The 16,678-nt window shown below is 39.1% G+C and overlaps 1 protein-coding gene across 1 annotated transcript in view; it reads right to left on the reverse strand.

Annotated features, from left to right (window-relative positions):
- TMPRSS15 (transmembrane serine protease 15) overlaps nucleotides 1-16,678 on the reverse strand; it is a 311,771-nt gene that overhangs the window by 26,381 nt on the left and 268,712 nt on the right. The window contains exons 14-16 of the mRNA XM_056560197.1: nucleotides 9,712-9,761; nucleotides 6,646-6,814; nucleotides 596-777 (exon numbers count right to left, since the gene is read on the reverse strand). Of these exons, the coding sequence (XP_056416172.1) occupies nucleotides 596-777; nucleotides 6,646-6,814; nucleotides 9,712-9,761 (401 nt within the window). The remainder of the gene's footprint in view (nucleotides 1-595; nucleotides 778-6,645; nucleotides 6,815-9,711; nucleotides 9,762-16,678) is intronic.

Raw genomic sequence — 16,678 nt, forward strand, 5'->3', positions numbered from 1 at the left:
CGAACCTCCAGATGTTGCAAAACTACAACTCCCAGCATGTCCGGACACCCATCTGTGCTGCAGGGACCGTCCGGTGGGGAGGATAGGGGATAAAATGTCTAGGGGTGGAGCACCCCTTTAATAGGGCATGTGGCTGTGTGAGCTTGTATGTGTTAACATCCCACACTGGTTGCTGACATACAGTCATAGTATGAAACCACTCAAATTTGCATAGAGCAAATGGTTTCATAAAGGATCCCACAGGGTTCATGTTACTTACTATATAGATTTTATCCAAGTTTCTTATCAAAAATCAGCTAGTAGACTACAGTCGACCTCATACAATCCTATAGGTCTGACTACTTACCATCTTTACAACTAAGGGGGTACTTCACCTGAAACGCATCACTTGCTGTCCTGATGTGTCCTATATAGTCATATGTCTATGTCAGTGTTTCCCAACCAGGGTGGCTTCAGCTATTGCAAAACTACAACTCCCATTATGCTGGGAGTTCTAGTTTTGCAGCAGCTGGAACCACCTTGGTTGGAAAACACAGGTCTATATGATGGAGTAAACTTTAAAGATCATTCTTCTTTATTCTACTCATTGACCGACCTGTATAATTAACTTGTAGCTCTAAGTGCATCATGATGATATCACTATCTTTAGTGCGGCGGTTGTAATGTGGATTGATGACAATCTGATCGATTAATCGGCTTTCTGTTTGCGGATAGGTCAGGTTGGCGCTATTGTGCATTCCCAGTACGGCTTTCCAATTGGCTGGGATTAAATTCCTCCTGCAGATAAAAAAAAATAAAAAAACAATAAATAAACTAATTAAATAAATAAATATTAAATAAATAAATAAATATATAAATAAATAAATATTAAATAATTAAATAAGTAAATATATACATATTGAGTTCCTCCTGCAGATTCCAAAATTAAATAAATGTGTAAATAATTAAATAAATGTGTAAATAAATAAATATTAAATTCCTTCTGCTGATCACATTTTTTTAAAAATAAATAATAAATAAATATAAAATTCCTCCTGCAGATCACAAAATATAAATAAATAAATATAAATATATGTATATTAAATCCTGTGGATCATAAAAAAATAAATAAATAAATAGATAAATAAATGTAAATAAATAAATATTAATTTCTCCTGCGGATCACAATAAATAAATAAATATATATATATATATATATATATATATATATATATATATATATATATATATATATAAATAGATGCTTGATAAAGGCTATTGTTGCCGAAACGTTGTAACTTTTGGGGTGAATAAAGAAACCAGCTTATGAAGATCCTTGACCTATTGGTGCTGTGATTCCTGGACTTTGCATATATAAATAGATGAATATAAATAAATAAAATTACAGGACATATGACAAGTCTGACAGATTCCCTGTGTCTTATTTGTGCTCATCTCTGACCTCTTAAGCAGTACACCTAATTTGCGCTTTGTCTCGGATTAGGCGAGATGGTTTATTATAAATTGGAAAGTGCTTAATGTTTCCTCGCTGCGCCACAGGACACCCATTCCCTAACATAGAATTATCAGCAGATTCCTTGATTCCAGCCAGAAAACTATAAATTATAACAGTAGTGGGAACAACAATACAATTATGAAGGGGCTATTAACGTAATTATTATGATTCCTTAAACAGCTAAGTTAAAAATCTTGAGTCAATTAGTCATCGGCCCCATGACGCCAATGATTAGTATGTTCCATTCTAGAAACAATTGGTTTGAGAGATCGGTTCTTGGCACCTCAGTTTTGCAGGAGGAAAGGCTAAGTGCAGTAAACATTGCAGCTTGATATCTGCTTGGGAACCAAATGGGAAATCATTTGCATATCTAAAAAAAAAAAAGGCTTTATCTACTAACCACACATTTCCTGCAAATCGGTATTATATGTTAACCAAACACATGAATATAAATGACCTGAGCTCAGATTGGTCCAATAGTGTCTGTCGGAATATTAAAGTTCCTATACTGGATAAGTGAATACTAAGTGCCTGTCACATAGGCTGAGATTTTCTTTAATGGAGTATTATAGGTTCTAAACATGTCGTTTATAAACTTTTATTTTTTATATGACTGTGAACTTTCCTCTATATAGATGACTTTTTTCTTTATTCGTTTATAGTGAATCTGTCATGAGACTTACAGTATGTAAGAGCAAAATAGTACAGGGACAGGTCAGCTCTCCTATTACCCAAGATGTTGCAGAAAAATATAGCGGTGTTTGACTAATAAGAGTGGTGGGAAAATACAGCAGACACATGTTTTAGGAGTCCAGTGTATTCATGAGGACCGTGCTCCCTTATCTTTACGTCTGCTCAGTATGCAAATATAATGAAACCAGCCATAAATCTTTGCTAAAAGGGGCAGAACAGGCCAAAAATGGTAAAAGGAGTACACCAGACTATAAACAATAATAGTGTATCCTAGCTCTCACCTTGTCTCGCGCTCCAAGGTGCACAGATATCTGGGAGTAAACGGGGAGAAGGAACGTCCAAATGGTATACCAAGATATCGCCAGCAACTTTGGGCTTTAGTAAAATCTCTGTTTATTAGAAACTTATAAAATTCACACATCCAGCATCCATCAGATCAAGTATAAAAAGGTCTGACACGTTTCAACAAAAGCTTTAAAGGGGTTATCCACCATTAGGTGATTTTAGTATGTACCTGGCAGACATTAATGGACATGCTTAGGAAGGATCTGCGCTTGTCTTGGGGCTAAATGGCTATGTTGTGAGATTACCATAACACTGTGGCTAGCTTTTTGTGAACTGGTATTTCCTGTTTGAGTTTTCTTCTTTTGCCTTCAAATCCCATAATTCCCTTTTCCTCCCTCACACACACACATCAACCACCCCACCCATTGAAACATAAATGAGCTGCATCCATTCAAAAGACCAGTGGTTTTCAATCAGGATGCCTACAGCTGTTGCATTAGTTGCAGATTGATCTCTCTCCCACCAAGCGATCACTCCACTCATTGAAGCAGACAGTCTCCCTGTCATCAGCTGACTAGTGAGTCAGGTTTCGGCAGCATTGCAACCTGGGAACAACAGTCATTTTTTAAATATTGGGGTGAAAATCAAAGAAGAATTGTGAGAAAACTGTCACACACAGGTACAGCCACTATATTATGAACTACACTAACTTTACAGCCCCTGTAGCATAGTCAAATAAAAAAAAATCCTGGAAGATTTCTTTAATCAAGGACCGATGGTCTATGATTAAAGATTGTGGCCAAATGCGTGACTAATGATCTATGATTAAAGATTTTGGCAAAATGTACGACCAAAGGGGTATGATTAAGGCTTATGCTGAAATGCGTGACCATTGGTCTATGTTTAAGGCTTTTTTTTGGAAATGCTTGACATTTAGTGTATGATTAAAGCTTTTTGACAAAAGGCATGACCAATAGGAAATGATTAAGGCTTTTTCCAAAATATGTGACCAATGGTCTATGATTAAGACTTTTGCTGAAATGAGTGACTAATGATCTATAATTAAGGCTGTTGCCAAAACACTTAAACAATGGGATATAAATAAGGCTTTTGCTGAAACGTGTTACCAGTAGTCCATTATTAAGGCTTTTGCCGAAATGCGTGACCAATGGTCTATGATTAAGGCTTTTTCTGAAACTCATTACCAACCATCTATGATTAAGGCTTTTGGCGAAACTCATGACAAATGGTTTGTGATTAAGGTTTTTGGCGAAATGCATGACCAATGGTCTATGATTAAAGCTTTTGCCGAAAAGCGTTACCAGTGGTGTATGATTAAGACTTATGCCAAAATGCCTTACCTATGGTATATGATTAAGGCTTTAACTGAAACCAGTCAGACCTTTTTACACTTCTGATGGATTTTGGATTTGATTATAATAGTTTCTAATAAAGAGATAATTTACTAAAATTTTACTAAAATTTTACATTGCTGGAGGTATTTTGCTATACTATTTGGACCTGGGTTTCCAAACCAGTGTGTCTTCAGTTATTGCAAAACTACAATTCTTAGCATGCACGGACAGCAAAAGACTGTCAGGGCATACTGGGAGTTGTAGTTTTGCAACAGCTGGAGACACACTGGTTGGAAAAATACTGATTTAGAAAATAAACATTAATGTGTCTCTTACAACCCAAATGCCATCAAGTCTTTTGTGCAATCTTGGCTAAGAGGAGAGCGGACCTGTCCCTTTTCTATAATCTCCTTATATAGGGCAGAATACTTTGATGACAGACCTGCTTTATTTTTATCATACAGAAGCATATAAATCTGTAAATCAGGAAAGTTTGTAATATATTTTCTTTATCATAGCTGCAATTTTCTGAGCAGATCTGTTTGTACCTAAACCTGTCACCATTCCTGATATTGTTAAAAAAAATAACTTTGCCATAAAATGAAAATGACAAAATACAGAGTTCTAGAAAATGCTACTTCAGAAAAAGCTTTTACTAAAATAGACATGTCCTCCTCATGGGCTCTGGCAGATTTGGGCTCCATAGAATTGTACAGAGATATAAAACAACATCCATAGATCTCTGTTGGTCCATGTTGTACCTCCAGATATCCTTGAACTTATGTAGCGGCATGCAGAGGTTTTAACCTACCGGACTTTAAGGCCTTGTTCACACAGCAGACTTTCCGAACAGAAAGAGTCCCATTCTTTTCAGTGGGATTCTGCCTCAACGTGCACACAAAGGAGTTTCCATGGCGGAAACATCTGCCGCAAAAATTCAGATTCCGGCCTCCACAGAAAGAATTAACAATGTTAGGCCAATGATGAAGAGGGTGTTTCCCTCGAAACGTGTAATCTGTACCCCACATTTTATTATTTTTATCTAATAAAGTGGTCCCTGCCAAGGGATCAATGTTTGCATACTCCTGTCTCCATTGAAATTCTTGGACAAGCATCCGCAGTGCCAGGGCGATAGGTTTTCTTCTTCCCGTTTTCTCTGAAACATCCCCAGGATTGGAATATTCCGGCTTTCTGTGAGCTCCCGGCTTCAGCAGCAGATCTCATCTTATGGTACCCTATACAATAGGGTGACAGGTGCATTTATTCATCTCTTGAGGTGAGCGGCGAGCCACTAGAAGCGTCAGCAGCCCCGACATCTAGTTTCTCTCTCTCTTACTGGGGGTAATACACGAGGCGCCATCTGTGCGGTCTCTTTTTTTCTTTACTCATCTCGATTGTTAGGCCATGTCGGTGCCACTGCCTTTCTAATGGTGCCCGGTCCCTTCACCTGGTTCATAAGAAAGGCAGTGGCGGGGATTGTATCAGGAGAGTACACTGTCCTAATTCTATGTATAATTTTTTTTATTTTTTATGCAGAGACTCTCCACTAAAAACAAAAAATAAATTACTGGACATCCACTATAAAGGCAATTGGTCATCTTTTCATGCTGCTTTAACTGGTGGTCCCTGGGGGCTTCTGCCTAGCCAGCAGGCCTTTATTGATATATCTCTTTCTTTATCCAAATAGGAAGAGATCTATCAGTTAAGGCAGGTGGGGCAGGGAGAGGCCACTGGGGAATCAAATCACAAAAAAACCCTAAGGGTAAGCCAGGCATCAAAAATAAAAATAAATCACAAAAAAACTCCAGGGCAAGAAGGCTCAAGGGCAAAAAAGACGACTTTATCAGAAACTACCCCTAAAACATAATTTTTATTGTTAACTATATATGCTTTGTCAGACAGGAAGGGTTAACAGATGCTCAGTACATACAATCACTTAAAGGGGTACTGCAGCTAGAATTAGATCAGCTACTTCTCCCCTATCCTATGCATAGGGTATAAGTTAATTTTGGCTGCAGTGTTTCTTTAAGAAAGATTTTTTAGGAGTTATGTCAATTCTTTCTGAGGAATCTGCTTAGAAATGCATTGCTGTGTATGGACGCGGAGCATATAAGTGCATGTTTTGCCAGCGCCTGCTGTCTGCGGAATCTCTGCCTGGAAATTTTCAGGCCGGATACAAGCAAATGCTTGTTCGTTGGCTGACTTAAAGGAAAACGGTTATTCTATTCACCCACACGAAACCCAATACACTAAGTTATAAAGCAGGTGAACAGGAGACCGATGCAGGGTCTCTGACTAACATACGTACCTTCAGTCTGGCGCCCGGTCCCTCATAAGGTCCGCTTCTTTCTTCGGCGAATTGCGCACTGGAGGAGGGCCCACCAGGTGAATTTGAATATTCATGGGCGCTGGTCACATGAGCGCTCAGTAGGTGCCGTTTTCCTTTAAGTTTGGATGTACACTGATAACAATTAATTTAAAGGAGCTGTACAAATGATCCAGTAATGGTTTTTATTGACAGGTATGCTTAAACTCTATGCTTGGATCAGGCTCCTTTCACACTGCCGTCAGAAGATAGCGGGAGAAAGATTTGTGCTTGCAACATCTTTTCTCCCGCTATCTTCCTTCGGAATAACAGCCACAATAACAGACGTCAGAGAATCCCATTCAAGGGAATGCATCCTCTGTGCCATTTATGACTCCCGTTGGGCTCCATCACGGTCGTTAAATGAAAGAGAGAGCCTTAACGGCTGTTTTCTCACCAGTCTATCACATGTAAGCATAAAAAAGGCAAAACAACTGAAAACTAAAGCTTACCCATAGACACAATGAGCAGCAGACACCAGCCACTCGTTGTCAACCAATGAAGCTCCACATACTTGTCTTCCATTAAAGTAAAGAGACACAAGCCAAGGCCATGCCCCTACTTCAGCATTGGTGCCACCTACTATTTTGGAAAGGTTCACTCTTCTTCTTCTTCCACATTCTAAAGGAAAATTTGTTGAAATATTAGTGCCCAGCTACATAAATATGAATTAGCTTTAGTTGCATTGGCAAAGGGTTATTTAAAGCAGATCCACCTACAGAACATTATTTCAAGCTTTAGAGGTCCATTTAGTATCTTGTGGAACTTTCTCTGTTAAAGGGGCTGTACAGCGATTTATTTTTACTAGGCCATAATGGGCTAAAAACATTTAAAAAATGTGTACCAGCCTGTCTTGATCTTAGACATTAGAAGTGCCAGGTATTGTTTATTGTATAGTGTAATGTTTGTTGTAAAATTTAATAAAAATATATATATAAAAAAAAAAAGTGCCATTGAAAAGACAGTGGCAATGTGTTGCATCAGGAGGGTGCAATTTTTTATTTGCTATGCAGAGCACTTTAAAAAAAGAAAATAAATAAAATTTAAATTTAAATAAATTACTGAACAGCCACTTTAAAGGAATTGACCGTCTTTTCATTCTGCATGAACTGGTGGTCCCAGGGGTACCTTATGATTGATAAATCTCTTTATTTATCCAAATGGGAAGAGATCTATCAATCAAGGCAGGTGGGGGCAGGGAGAGGCCACTGGGAAATCAAATCACAAAAATCCCTAAGGGTAAGCCAGGGACCACAACTAAAAATAAATCACAAAAAAACCCAGGCCAAAGAAGCCCTGTGGTAAATAGACCCCTTTATCAGAAACTACCCCTAAAACATAACTTTTAATGTTAATGATATATCTTTCACTGGACAGGAAGGAGTTCATTTTTATTAATTTTTTATTTTTATTTTTCAAATTAACTGGTTCCAGAAAGTTATACAGATTTGTAAATGACTTCTATTAAAAAAAATCTTAATCTTTCCAGTACTTATCAGGTGCTGTATGTTCCAAAGGAAGTTGAATTCTTTGTTGCTGTTCTTTTCAGTCTGACCACAGAGCTCTTTGCTGACAACTTTCCAGAGCAGGAGGGGATTTCTGTGGGTATTTGCTCCTGCTCTGAACCGTTCCTGACATGGACAGAGGTGTCAGCAGAGAGCACTGTGGTCAGACAGAAAAGAACAACAAAAAATTCCTCTGTAGTATACAGCAGCTGATAAGTACTGCAAAGATTAAAGGGGTATTCCAGGCAAAACCTTTTTTTATATATATCAACTGGCTCCGGAAAGTTAAACAGATTTGTAAATTGCTTCTATTAAAAAATCTTAATCCTTCCAATAGTTATTAGCTTCTGAAGTTTTCTGTCTAACTGCTCGATGATGATGTCACGTCCCGGGAGCTGTGCATGATGGGAGAATATCCCCACAGGAACTGCACAGCTCCCGGGACGTGAGTCATCAGAGAGCAGTTAGACAGAAAACAACAACTCAACTTCAGAAGCTAATAACTATTGGAAGGATTAATATTTTTTAATAGAAGTAATTTACAAATCTGTTTAACTTTCCGGAGCCAGTTGATATATATATATAAAAAAAATTTGGCCTGGAATACCCCTTTAAGATTTTTATATAGAAGTAATTTACAAATCTGTTTTACTTTCTGGCACCAGTTGATTTGAATTTTTTTTTCTCCCACCCTAGTACCCCTTTAACATGTGACATAAAATCACTTAACAAAGAATATCAGGAGGTTCACTCATTGTTATTTGTATCCTTTCTTATCTACAGCTCATATATATGACCAGAGGTTTCCATGGTAAAAGATAACAAACCCTCTGTAGTCATCTCTTTTAACTTTTAACTTTCATCAGTCCTCCACATTACATTACATTTCGTAGGTTCGTAAGATGAGACAGATACAGTAGGTGGCTATCTAACTGCAGGATCAGACTACACAAGGTTTGTTTGTTGTCTGTTTCTGTGGAAACTTATGACCATGTAAAGACAAAATTACTGAACATTTTTAAGCAAATTTGCGCAAATTTTAATATTAGATGCATTCATGCAATACATTATATTTGGTTTTGTAGAGTATATATAACCTTATAAAGTATACATCTTATATATTTTTTATGGTGGGTGGTTTTATGCTGTTGCAGTCAAATATTGAATACCAGGCTGTCAGAGATTGCTGGACTCCCAAGAGAAGACAGGAACAGTTTCCACGGCCCCTTGTGTTAGGCCATCATAGAAACATACTGAGCGGTAGGCTGTATGCTTCCTGTTCAGTAAACACTCACTGTGCTGCACACAGAACACCTGACCCAGTGAGTGTCAGAGGGTAAGTGGTGATGGTAACAGCACCACCACTTACCTCCAGGTAGCACACTATGTGGTGGTTTATGTCCAGGTGGAACTGTGCGCCTGGTCCAGTAAATGCAAAATAAATGTATGCCTGCTGCTCAGTGAGTACAGCAGCAGGGACATCTGTCTTTTACAGGAGTCCCTGCACCATGTACAAATTTGCTTAAAGCAAATCCCTCCAAATTCATATTGAAATAAAACAGAACAAATGTGTTACATTTAAAATTGATTCACTCATCTCTAGATGCATATATTGTACATAAGATGGTTTGCAAAGTTGCTCATGTTTTCTTTTATATGCACTGGAATGATAACATTGGTTGGCCATTGTTGATATCCTTAAAAGGGTACTCCACTTCTAGAAATGTTATACCCTTTCCAAAAAGCTGTCATGCCCCTACCGCATTTGAAACCCTGGCAGAGCTGACCCGGAGATTGCAGATGGGGGGTCCCAGCAGTTCACCCACCCATCAGACATGCTATGTTGTATCCTTTGGATGGAGTTCCCTTTTAAGGGAAATATATAGCAGATTATTCATTATAGTCTGGTTTTATATTGCTAGATAGGATCCAATGTACTAGCTATTCTCATGGACATAGAACCATAATATAGACATGCACATACCCGTAGACATGCAAGTAAGTAATACCTACCTCTGGGGTTGCACTCAATGTAAATAACACTATCCTTATCACAAGAGTTACTGTAATAGAAAAAAAAGATAAATTGATAAGTGTTAATATCTCTTTAGAGAATGAAATGACCATATTCTTGTTCCTCACTTAAAATATCTGTTGAATCCCTGATGCTGTATTACATGATTTATCATCGGCTGCAGTAAAGAGTGGTTAGCAAGCCACTTGTATTTTTGCATTCACCCACTTTACTTAATCGGTTATTCTTTGTGACTAAGTATTAAAATAAATCACTGATAAAAACAAGAAACAGAAGAACTGAAGAAAAATGCAAACAATCTAATAACATACTTTACAAACTCTGCACATTGATGTGACGTTCTGAAGCCACCATGTTGTGGCAGCACATTACAGGGACTGAAGATGCAATTCAGAAGGTTTCCTCTACTGCATTACTGAAAACAGATTATCATTTATTATATATATTCATTGCCTCCTACCAGTCTCTTTCTCCTGAAGTCAATCAATCATTCCTGTTATGGCTCATTACAGTTCTTTAAAAACATAGCCGTATGAAGCCATACTGTTCTACCTATAGAAGTTGACCACACTGCAAGATACAACAGCTCAGATGTATGTAAATATTTGTGAAAAATAGACACATATATATATATATATATATATATATATATATATATATATATATATTTTTTTTTTTTTTTTTTTTTTCCCCTTCAAAACATAAAGGGGTACTCTGGCGCTTAGACATCTTATCCACTATCCAAAGGATAGGGGATAAGATGCCTGATCGCTGGGGTCCTGCCGCTGGGGACCCCTGTGATCTTGCACGCCGCACCCCATTAAAATCAGTCCCCGGAGCATGTTCGCTCCGGGTCTGATTTCTGTCGATCACGGGGCCGGAGCATTGTGATGTCAAGGCACCGCCCCCGTGTTATGTCACGCTCCGCCCCCCTCAATGCAAGCCTATGGGAGGGGGCATGACAGCTGTCATGCCCCCTCCCATGGGCTTCCATTGAGGGGGCGGAGCGTGATGTCACACGGGGGTGGCGCCTTGACGTCACAATGCTCCGGCCCCATGATTGACAGTAATCAGACACGGAGCGAACACGCTCCGGGGACTGATTTTAACAGGGTGCGTCGTGCACGATCACGGGGGTCCCCAGCAGTGGGACCCCCGCGATCAGGCATCTTATCCCTTACCCTTATGTCTAAGCGCCGGAGTACCCCTTTAATGACAAGCTGAGTAAATTTAGCTTCTCACAGGAATTCATCTCCTTTTTGATCCAGAAAAAATGTGGAGACCTGAAGTCTAAGAAACTCTGCATAGGTGTGAATAGTTACGAAGTACTGCTGATTAGGGATAAAAATAATTTATTTGCCAGCCCACGGTGGGACGAACAATATTTCCAACTATTAAATATGGTACTAGAAAGGCATATCCGGAGCTTTTATTATATATGGCTAGAGTTTCCTTTACAATCCCTTCAAAATGAGTCCTCACATGACCCATGTGCATTGATCCCTGCCCGAACTGTATCCACTGGGTAAACCTTACCCAATAGGGGAGCCATGTCAAGTATCCCCACAAAGAGCAGTTTATAGAGAACCCATATATTATGTGGGTGCCTGGTTTGTGGTGGAAGATTGAGGTGTCTTCCCATTTCCAGGACCTAAATTTGTAAATGAGGAAATAATATGCCACAGAAAATAATATTGCTCTTATTTCTTCTCCATGTTCCGTCCAGAGATCGACCCGGGGTTCTCATCTGCCAGAAATCTGTGGTGTGCTTATATAGGGGATCAAGTCTAACTTGCTATAAGGCATCATTCCTCCCCAAAAAAAGTCCCCTGGAATAGAATTCAATACTTTCTGTAAATTAAGTTTCTATATTTTTCCATTTTTATTTCAGATTGGATGGAAGGTGGTGGCAGTGATTTATTAAGTTTTAACATATGGGTGGTGTTAAAGAAGGATTTTTTTTAGAATTATTTGTGGTCTAGTGCATACAAATAGGGATTTTATAGATTTGCCCTACTACCTACATTACGTCATTCGTTACACCTACTGTGCCTTGGTTTTTTAGTGCCACACTTTATTGGATGCAATGTATGTCTTTAGGGACTCCAGGTAAGTCAGTATAAGCTCTATAAACATAACTATGAGAACCTATAGGGAACACATTATCTGATGGGTATAAATAAACAAAGGTACAACCAAAGGTATGGGGATAACCAACCAAAGCCAATAACAAAAGCTTAAGGTTGAATCTCCATTGTATCCACAGAATAGAGGATGACTAGTTTATTGGTGGGATCTGGAAATTATGTAAACAGCTAGCTTGAGGGCCTATGCTGTTTTCACAACTTCTGCTAAATTAAATGGGAGATCAGCAAATTGCATAATGTTTTCACTTTGGCTGTTGCAAGCAGACTGAAAGAAAGGCTAGGAGCTAAAATTAAAACCTGTGTATGGTGTCAAAAAGCATAATAAAGCAACTATCTAGTTTAATGTTATTAGCCAAAGTGCACAGAAATGTCCTTTTAGCTGTGTTGTTTGGCTTGTAGCTGTGACATCTTGTTACAGGCTGTGAATCCAGAGAGCTCCTATCCCTCCTCCACACCCCCTCCTGTCTGCTGGGATGAGATCTATGATATGAAGGGGAGCATGTTTTACTGCTCATTATATTTATGACTCATTAGATAAGGTAGCAGTGAGCCTGTTATAAAACTACTATGAATGAGAATGGCTTCCTGCTGCCTTATCTAAGTCATATATTTTAATAGTAGTAATAGGGTAGTAACGGAAACTCCATACTTAACATCACTGGTCTTGTCCTGAGCAGACAGGAGGGAAAGAGGGAGCAGGGGCGGAAGCTCTGCATTCAGAGAGTGTGACATGATGTCACAGCTACAAGCCAGATTGCTCAGCTAATATGGAAGATCTGTGCACTATGGCTAACACAATTATATTAGTAAGTTGTTTTATGATACTTTTTGATACCATACCCTGTTTCTTTTCTTTTGCTAAACTATGCAACAACAACATGAAATACGGAAACATTTATGCATGTCAAATGCATAACAGAATTTAGTCAAGAAGGGTGCTCTTCACAACAGAGATGTTTCACAGTATTATTATCTTTCCCTAAGTCTCATTTAAGTAATTAAGTGGTTAATAATGCTACAGTTTTTACCGCTGCCGATAGACATGAAGCCACTGAGATAGACATGATGTCCTTTAGTTTCTCTTAATACACATTAAACTGTCCATAAACACTGCTGACAGCTACCTCTTGCATTTCTGTAAGGCATGTTATCTGTATATACAGGGAGGGGGATAAGTAGCTGACAAACATGTCTATTGTCACCAAAACATGGGTTGATTAAGGTATAAATCCAATTTGTTTGATCCCTGTTTCCCCAGTGGGAGATGTTGATAAGTCACAGACATCTGATTGTTTAAAGCTGGCCATACACATAAAATAGGTTCCAGCTAAAAGCTGCTAGACTTTAGAGATGCTAGACTCATTTATACAGCTATAATTCTTTAGTAATAAAAAGAAAATAAGTTGCCAGAAACCTCTGACAGTGGCTGATCTCCCGTGGGAACAAGTAATCGGCATGTTAAAAATGTCAACAAAATCTAAATTCAAAATCCCCAACATACGCTGGCAGGGAAGATTGAATAGACACTCATAAACATTGGATCAGTGGTCAATCTCATCAAAATGTTGTGGTTTTACCAATATATATTCTTTTTTTTATCATCACCTTATGAATAATATTGTAATATTCTAACGTCTTTGGACAACATTGGATCTATATGATTTCTAGAGCCTTTTATGCCTCTGGATTGACAGACTTATGCGAGTCATTATTATATGGATAGAAAAAGGTACCTGATTATGAGTAATCAGTTTACCATGGCAGAATTAACCACTATCATTAAAATACATATGTAATTCATGTCATCATCTTCACCTGCTTTCTAAAGTTAATTTGGTTTCCAGCAGCAGTTTGTAGCTTTTGCCATAGTCACAGTTCCATGCCAGGATTTGTTTTATCTGGTTTGAGGAGTTTCTCAGCCTATTGTAAGGTGAACTCAGGTGTCTGATGATGGGAGGTCCAACCAATGGGATCCCCCAAAATCTCCAGCCGTGTGCTCCGGTGTTCTGAGGATTTTTGTTCAGAACATTGGCTCTCCTCCTGCACGGAGTAGCAGCGGTTGACATGCCGCCTCAATGCACTGTCTATGGAAGAGCCGGAGATATATGAGTACAGCGCTCTTGTATCTCTGGCTTTTCCAAATCCTGTGGATCTGAAATAAGAACAAAAGTACCTGAGGTCCCCTGTAAGGATTTAATTGCTTTTAGGTTCTGGCTATTTTGTCTTTTTTTGCCATTTTCTTTTTGCGTGTTTTTGTCTTGTCCAGTCTGTCTTTATGTGGAGCATTTTAACATCTGAAATTGGAGAGTATTTCTGATGAAGTGCAGAGGTTGTAGGTGCTCTGGTCTTGCTGTAGTTAGATTGCTCCTCATTTACACTGTTGTTCTGTTTATATGATGTATTCCACCATCTGTTTATTGTTTGCATATTGTAATGCATAAGACTACTACTGCAATTGTCTCCTGTCATCCTATGGTGAGTTGCTATTTACTGTTTGTTGTTCCTGACATTGATATGTGATTGCATGAATTCCTAGAATGACTGTCTTCTCGTTTCCCTTTATGCCTACCATGAGTCCTGTTGGCATCTGAGTTCTGGAAGCTATTATTAGAATCTAGAAAAGGTGGTTACAACAGGTGAAGCCTGGTTCAGCAGTTTAGCAACCTGTCAATGTTGTTACATGTTAACATGAAAATACATGCTGCCAGATTATTACCTCTTATAGTCCTCATTGAATATATCCCATCTCTGTTTGGTAGAATAAGACTTATTGAGGCAGCAGAACACACAACTCTAAGTATAGTGATGTCGCGAACATAAAATTTTCGGTTCACGAACGGCGAACGCGAACTTCCGCAAATGATCGCGAACCGGGTGAACCGCCATTGACTTCCATGGGCAGGTGAATTTTAAAACCCACAGGGACTCTTTCTGGCCACAATAGTGATTTAAAAGTTGTTTCAAGGGGACTAATACATGGACTGTGGCGTGCTGGAGGGGGATCCATGGCAAAACTCCCATGGAAAATTACATAGTTGATGCAGAGTCTGGTTTTAATCCATAAAGGGCATAAATCACCTTTTATTCCTAAATTCTTTGGAATAACGTGCTTTAGCCCCCTTTAGGCAGCACATAGTTAGAGCCCCCTTTAGGCAGCACATAGATTCCCCCATATTAGGCAGCACATAGTTAGAGCTTTCCTTTAGGCAGCACATAGAGCCGCCTTTAGGCAGCACATATTTAGATCCCGCCTTTAGGCAGCACATAGATTCCCCCATGTTAGGCAGCACATAGTTAGATCCCCCCTTTAGGTAGCACATAGATTCCCCCATATTAGGCAGCACATAGTTAGAGCCCCCTTTTAGGCAGCACTGGTTTTATTTCACAGCCAAAAAAGGTATTTTTTATTTTTTATTTGAACAACTGTCACACCAAATGTGATTTGCACTAGTGTGACAATGAGCAAAAAAGGTTGCCAGCGGAGTTCCCCTTCTAAGCAGAGATCCCCAACCAGGGTGCCTCCAGCAGTTGCAAGACACACGGATTGAACTTATAGCCCTTTTAATACTGTAGTTAGTTGCTTGAAGGAACTTAAGTTTTACACTGGCGTACCCCAGCCTCCAGCTGTTGCAAGACACACGGACTGATATTTGAGCCCTAAAAAGGGCTTTTTTGGGTGCTGTCCTTAAAGCAGATGTTAGACTAGTGCTTTAGGAGTAAAGTGGACCCCGAATACACCACCTAGCAGCAACCTAGCTATAGATTTCCCTATTACAGCAGGAGCAGCTTCTCTGTCCCTCCACTTTCTAAGTCTGCAGCATGCCGAATGAAGGTAAAATAGCGTCCGTGCAGGAGGTAGGAGGGTCTGGAAGGGAGGGACTGCTGCTGATTGGCTGTAATGTGTCTGCTGACTCTGACTCACAGGGTCAAAGTTTACCGCAATGTTAAAGTATAGGGGGTAAATCGAACTTCACACATGTTCGCCCGGCGATGCAAACGCGAACATGCTAAGTTCGCTGGGAACTGTTCGCCGGCGAACAATTTGCGGCATCTCTATCTAAGTAGCTGCTTATTGCATTTCTTGCATTGAAAAGGTTTATGGGGGGGACGTTATACTTCTGCACACAGGAATATCATACTGTAAATAATTTACTTAAACTCGTGAACAGTTTATATCAGACTGCACATCAATTTAATGTGCAACATTAAGCGAGAATAAAGTAAAATGACAAATAATTTTCCTTTTTATGCAAGAAAAAAATTCTAATACAATATCCCAGATGTGTGTGCGTGTATATATATATATATATATATATATATATATATATATATATATACACATACAATGCTCAAAAAATAGAGGGTACACTTAATCAACACAATGTAACTCCAAGTCAATGACACTTCTGTGAAATCACACTGTCCACTCAGGAAGCAACACTTATTGACAATCAATTTCACATGCTGTTGTGCAAATGGAACAGGCAACAGGTGTAAATTATAAGCAATTAGCAAAGGAGTGGTTCTGCAGGTGAAGACCACTTCTCAGTTCCTATGCTTCCTGGCTGATGTTTTGGTCACTTTTGAATACTGGCAGTGCTTTCACTCTAGTGGTAGCATGAGATGGCGTCTCCAACCCACACAAGTTACTCAGGCAGCTCATTCAGGATGGCACATCAATGTGAGCTGTGGCAAGAAGGTTTGCTGTGTCTGTCAGCGTAGTGTCCAAAGCATGGGGAACTACCAGGAGACAGGCCAGTACATAGGAGATGTGGAGGAGGCCATAGGAGGGCAACAA

The sequence above is a fragment of the Hyla sarda genome, chromosome 2 (genome assembly GCF_029499605.1).
Source record: "Hyla sarda isolate aHylSar1 chromosome 2, aHylSar1.hap1, whole genome shotgun sequence".
NCBI classification, from domain to species: domain Eukaryota; kingdom Metazoa; phylum Chordata; class Amphibia; order Anura; family Hylidae; genus Hyla; species Hyla sarda.